Below are 6,000 nucleotides of genomic sequence, written 5' to 3' on the forward strand. Positions count from 1 at the left end.
AGACACCCAACAGTTTGGGTGTCCCAGGAGCGGGCTGAGCACAGCAGCCCTCTACAGAGTGATGCAGCACAGCTGGATGGGGCTGGATTCTGTTCCATTTGGGAAGGGTGTGACAATGGGGCTGGGCTTCCCCCAGGAGAGGCCGAAGAGCGCCGTGTTTGCCAATGAGACAAAGGTGAAGATGAGCGTGGAGGAGCAGATTGACCGCATGAAACGCCACCAGAGCGGCTCCATGAAGGAGAAGCGGCGCAGCCTGCAGCTGCCCGGCAGCCAGCAGCCAGACACCCCTGGCACGAAGGCACCCACGTCCTACAAAGTGGTGAGTCCATGCACCCACTGGGTGCAAAGCAGGATTGGCTTTGTGGGCTGGGCTGAGGTCCCTGAAGGAACAGAAGGGGCACTCGGGGCTGTGGCAGGGCACTGTTTGCTGGCTGTGGGGGCTCAGCAAGGCTGTGGTTCCTGCAGGTGCACCGGCACCGCAGCATCCATGAGGTGGACATCTCTGACCTGGAGGCAGCGCTGCGGTCTGATGAACCTGGCAAGGTGCATGAGACACCCCGAGAGGAGATCGCCCGGCTGCGCAAAATGGAGCTGGAGCCACAGCACTACGATGTGGACATCAACAAGGAGGTGAGGACAGGAGATCCATGGAGATGTGGGCACGAGGCATCCCCTCTGCTGGAGGATCAATCCAGCCTCTGCATTGTGTGGGGCCCTGGTGCTGGAGTGAGTGCTGCTTCCATGCCTGTGTCTGGTGTACTGAGAGCTGGGGGTGGTTGTGTGGGGATTGTGTGTGTGCTGGGGAGGGGATGAGGCCCTGCTGAGCAGTGCTCAGCTCAGCCTTGCACCCAGCTATCCACGCCGGACAAAGTCCTCATCCCTGAGAGGTACATTGAACTGGAGCCTGACACGCCACTCAGCCCCGAAGAAATGAAGGAGAAGCAAAAGAAAGTGGAAAGGATAAAAACCCTCATTGCCAAATCCAGGTGAGGTGCAACACCCGCGGTGTGCGCCCCATCCCCAGCATCTGGGCGCATCCCCCTGAGCCAGCACTGTCCCTGCAGCCTGCAGAACGTCATCCCCCTGGGTGAGGGTGAAGTGGACGCTCCCCAGGACCCCGAAACACAGCTGCAGGAGCAGGAGAAGAGAATAGAGATCTCATGTGCTCTGGCTGCTGAGGCATCCCGCCGGGGCCGCATGCTATCGGGTAAGACATGGAAGGTCTGGGGTGCACACCCACTGCCTGCCAGCCCTGCAGGAGAGAGACTGCAGGTACCAATGTACAGAAAGAACTGTTGCAGTGTGGAACAAGCAGATTGAGTGAGCGGGTGATGGCAGCAAAGAAATGGGCTGTGCACACAGAGGGCATCCTGCATTGCTGTAATGCAGCGCCGTGCAGCAGCCAAGCCAGGTGATGCTTGCAGATGCCAAGGCAGCAGCACCGAGCATTGCAGAATGAAGTGCTCGCCATCAAAAGCTGCCTACCCCACACCCAAGGGAAGGAACCCAACGTGAAGCACTCAGGGATGGGGAAGCACTGCCCATGCCCAGTGGTGGCACACAGTTTGCCCACAGCCTTGTCCAGGAGGAGCCCTGGGGGAGCTCACGTGTGCGTGCTGCAGCCGGGCAGTGGCTGCTCGCCCTGCTTCCTCCCTTCTTTCCTCTTGGTTTCCTCCCCTCGCTAACCTGCCCGCTGTGCTGCCTCCTCCCCTCTTGCTGCCCTCAGCTTGTGTTCTTCATTCCCTTCTCCCATTTCTTGTTTCCAGCTCAATGCGCTACCCCAAGCCCTCCCACCTCCCCAGCTTCCCCGACTCCACCGACCAACCCCCTCTCGTCTGAACCATCCCGGGTCGCCGACTGCAGCCATTTTATGCGTGTCTGAGCCATGAAGTAAGCACCTTTTCTCTTGTACTTCATCCCATCCTCTCCACCCAGGGATGGGCGGGGGGGTGCCACTCCCCCCGGTGTCTTTTCCACCCGGCCTCCATCCATCACTGCTTGCTCCAGCTAACACCTCCGAGCCACGTCAGCCCCGTCTCCTCCTATGGAACAAGTGCAGCGTCCTCTGTGGTGTGGGACCCAACCAGGGACCCCGGTGTGGGCATGGGGCTGAGCTGGCTGCTGCCCCCCAGGAGGTGTTGTTCCCCAGGAGGTGCTGGGCGTGGGTTTGAGTCTGTGGGGTTTTACTCCAGGCTGCTCAGGGGGCATCTGTAGGGATCACAGCACTCAGCTCTGCTCCTCTCCCTCCAGCTCAAGCCCTGGCAGCCGCTGGTGCCATCAAGTCTCATGGGGCCACGTTCTAGTGCAGCACTACATGCGCCATGGCTCGACACTGACCCTCTCTGCGCCATCGTTTTTGGTTCTCCTGGACCCCTTCCCTCCTTCCCATCGATGGCATCACCATTGGGGTGGATGAGAGGGGAAGATGCAGCTCCAACGCTCTGCCCCATCCTGGAGGAGCTGTGCAGATGCCATAAGCGCCGTCCCCAAGGACTGGGGACACTGAGCTTCCACCCAGCACTGGGACACAGCTGTGTTGTCCTGGGTGCATGGAGGGACATGTGCAGCTCTGGAGGAGTGCAGCAGCCCTCAGCTCTCTGCGCATTGGTCACACAAAGGGGGCCGTCTCCACTATGGATGGTGCATTCTCCATGTGCATCTGTGCTCCTGGCTGTGCCCTGAAAGCTTTCAGCACCTTGCTGGAGGGAGGTGCCAGCCTCATCGTGGCTGCAAGTGGGAACAGGGCACACAAAGAGGGGACACAATGGGACACAGGTGTCCCAGGGGCCAGGATGGTGAGGGCTGCCCAGCACAGAGCCGTGGGCATGGAGCAGCAGGTGCAGGCAGGGATAGGGGATGTGGGGAAGGAGCAGAGGAACGGAGCGGAGCCGATGGCCAAGCAAGCAATCTGCAGGATGGATGGGGATGGTGACAAAGAAGGGACCGGGTCTGAGCCGTGAATGCTTCCAGGTGGTAGCAACACTTTGCTCATGGTCACCTCTGTCACAGCCCAGGTGGCCCAGCAGGAATTCCGTGACACATGCAGCACTCCCTGGGCAGCCTTCTGTGCTGGAGGAGGGATTCCTTCTCCCGCAGCACCGGGGATGGATGTGGGACAAGGAGGGGGCACCTCAGCTGCGCAGCATGGACTGGATCCCTCTGGTCTCACCGCACGCCATTGCACTCCAACCACGTCAGCTTGGTCATTTCTCCTACTGCGAGCCTATCCTTGATTTCATTTTATTTTCGCTTTCCAAACGGAGGGAAAAACGCTGTTTCTGCCTGAAAACACAGCACCGTGTGGGGGGGGGGTGGGGGGCAGAGGTGGGGGTTGGGCAGTGTCCCCATGGCTGGATCCTGATGTGTGCCCCCTCTGCATCCCCAACTCCCCCCCCCCCAGCTCTTAGCAATACTCATAGGATCCCAGGAACCCCAGTCCCCCTCTCCTCCTGCAACCCCCTTAGCTCATAAAGCTGGCCCTTTATTTTGCTATTACATGCCTTAATATATGTTTTATGGAGAGTTATACATTTATTATATACGTATATATATATATATATATAGATGGGGTTTGTTTTTTTTCCTCTTCTTTTCTGGAGGTAGTTTTGTGCTGATCTCTCCGCAGGGTTGTCAGCACAACGAGAGCAGATTCTTTGCCAGTTTATCAGAAAAATTAAAATTATAAAAAAAAAATAATAATAAAAATTAAAAATTAAAAAAAAAAAACAATATATATATATATATACACATATATTTTTTTCTGCTTTTATGAAAAGCAAATTTATTTAAAAATAAAATATATATATATGTGTGTAAAGAGAGCGTAAGGTGGAAGAGGTGACGCCTTTATTTCCCAGCTGGGGGGTGTGCAGGGCAGAGCCCTTTGTGCAGGGGGGGTTGGCTGGGGGGCACTGGGCCTCTCCCATGGCTGTAGGAGATGGGAACCCTCTGTGTCCTCATCCCACAGCTGCAGTGCAATGGAAAGGGGTCATTTGGGGCTTTTTTTTTTTTTTCCTTTCTTTTCTTTTTTTTTTTAAGAAAACAGCAATGGCGACAACAACAACAACAAAAAAAAAGGCAAAAAAAAAAATAGTTTGGATGCTGAGTTTTTTATTTCGGTTCTTGTTTTTCGTACCGCTTTCGTGCAGCAGCGACTCGTCACAGAGAGAAGAGTTGGCACTGGGAGGAAATTATTTATGCACTGGGTGTGGGGGGGGTTGGGGAGGGGGGGGATGTTTTGTTTTCTGGATTTTGGGGGGTTTGTTGTTTTTGGGTTGGTTTTTTGGTTTTTTTTGGCTAGCGTTAGAGAAATAAAAGCATCTCCGAAACAGCGCCATGTCGGTGTCGTTTGTGCAGAGGTAATGATTGCAGTGTTGGATTGAAGAGGTGTGGGACAGACGGCCCTGTGCAGCACGATGCTCAGCCCACGTGTGCTCTCCTCTCATCCTTTCTTGGGGTTCTTTTTCCCATTGATGTCTCTTTTTCCCAGCTGGGAATTATTTGGAATGCAGCTGCGCAGCCCTCAGCCGGAGCAAAAGAAATCACACTGATACCAGGCAAACGGGCCAAAAACCTCCGTGGATTAAAGCCATCCCCTTTGCAAACTGTGGGGTGAGCCTGGGGTTGCATGTGCCCCATAGGGAGATCCCCCCCCCCCGAGCAGCTGCAGGGCCGTTAATGATTTGCAGGATGACGTGGGGACTAAAGGGCTTTCCAAGGGTCACTGCTGGAAGCGCCCGACACGAGGAGCAGTGGGGCAAAATGGTGACTCTGAGCGACTTCCAAAGTGAGTTGGGCACCAGGGTGGGATGCTCGTGGGGGGTGCTGGGGGTGCTGACCCCACAGTGGGGCTGGGGGCACCGGGGAAGGGAGAGGGGGGTGATGGTAAACTGCATGGTGTTGGGGTCACGGGTTGGATGTGATTCACAGGGGGATTGGCACAGTGGGGTGGGGGCTGTGTATGGAAGGCAAGCAGGGAGGTGCCCGGCCCCTTGCCCCACCAGAACCTCTGTTCTACCCTTCGTGCAACCACCTGGGGTCGTGTGGAGGGTGACCTTCCTGGTTAGTTTACCCTGTGATTGATTCTACACCTCGCAGCCACCCTGAGTTCATAGGGTTTACAGCCTCCCCGAGACTTCAGCGGGGGGGAGAGAAATCACAGGGACATTTCTGGGAGGGAACGGCATGGGGTGGCCCTGAGCAAAGCGAGCGCTGCTTGGGTGGAGCAGAGCAGTGCATCCAAACCCTCATTTCAGCCCATCCTCCACAGGGGTTGGTGTGGGGCTGGTCGCTTCGGCATCTTCTTCATCCTCTTTGGGATGCTCCTATACTTCGACTCGGTGCTGCTGGCCTTTGGGAACGTGAGTGTGGCATGGGAAGGGGAGGGGGGAGATCTCTGGAGCAAAGTGGCCATAGGGCAGGGCTGCTCTCACCCCTCCTTGCTGCCTCCTCCCAGATCCTCTTTCTCTCCGGTTTGGTCTTCATCATCGGCTTCAGGAGGACCTTCACCTTCTTCTTCCAAAGGCAAAAGATGAAGGGCAGCAGCTTCTTCCTTGGGGGGGTCCTCATCGTCCTCATGCGGTGGCCGCTCCTGGGGATGCTGCTGGAAGCTTATGGCTTCATCACACTCTTCAGGTCTGCGTGGACCCACACAAAACCAACCCATGCCACAGCATCTACCGTGGGCAGGCTTAACAGAGCCTTTTGTTTCGGTGCAGGAGCTTTTTCCCGTGGCTTTTGGCTTTTTGGGCTCGCTGGTGAATATCCCTGTTCTGAACAAGGTGAGCAGGGTGCTGGGCAAGGCTCTCTGGGTGTGGACCTTTGGGATGCAGTCCTTGGGGGATAGAAATTGCTGGCATTGCTGCATTAAAGCAGCACTGTGGGCATGCGGGAGGAGGTCAGCACAGTCTCCCTGCTGCTCCTGAGTATTGTGCTGCTAACCAGCAATGGTTCATCTTACAGCTCTTGGAGAAACTGGGTGACAGCAGCTCCATAGTGTGA

At 56.0% G+C, this 6,000-nt stretch overlaps 2 protein-coding genes across 2 annotated transcripts in view; both read left to right on the forward strand.

The window, feature by feature from the left end:
- PLEKHA6 (pleckstrin homology domain containing A6) overlaps window positions 1-1,882 on the forward strand; it is a gene marked incomplete at both ends in the record, with an annotated part of 41,212 nt that extends 39,330 nt beyond the window's left edge. The window contains 5 exons of the mRNA XM_079546372.1: window positions 137-319; window positions 466-630; window positions 853-986; window positions 1,065-1,207; window positions 1,767-1,882. Coding sequence (XP_079402498.1) covers window positions 137-319; window positions 466-630; window positions 853-986; window positions 1,065-1,207; window positions 1,767-1,882 — 741 coding nt within the window. The remainder of the gene's footprint in view (window positions 1-136; window positions 320-465; window positions 631-852; window positions 987-1,064; window positions 1,208-1,766) is intronic.
- Window positions 1,883-4,761: 2,879 nt separating this feature from the next.
- Window positions 4,762-6,000, forward strand: GOLT1A (golgi transport 1A; the record flags this gene model as incomplete). Its single annotated transcript, XM_079546465.1, is given in 6 exon segments — window positions 4,762-4,786; window positions 5,270-5,287; window positions 5,290-5,360; window positions 5,456-5,638; window positions 5,718-5,780; window positions 5,962-6,000. Coding segments are annotated over 6 exon segments (399 nt in total).

This window comes from Tetrao urogallus (genome assembly GCF_951394365.1).
Source record: "Tetrao urogallus genome assembly, chromosome: 24".
NCBI classification, from domain to species: domain Eukaryota; kingdom Metazoa; phylum Chordata; class Aves; order Galliformes; family Phasianidae; genus Tetrao; species Tetrao urogallus.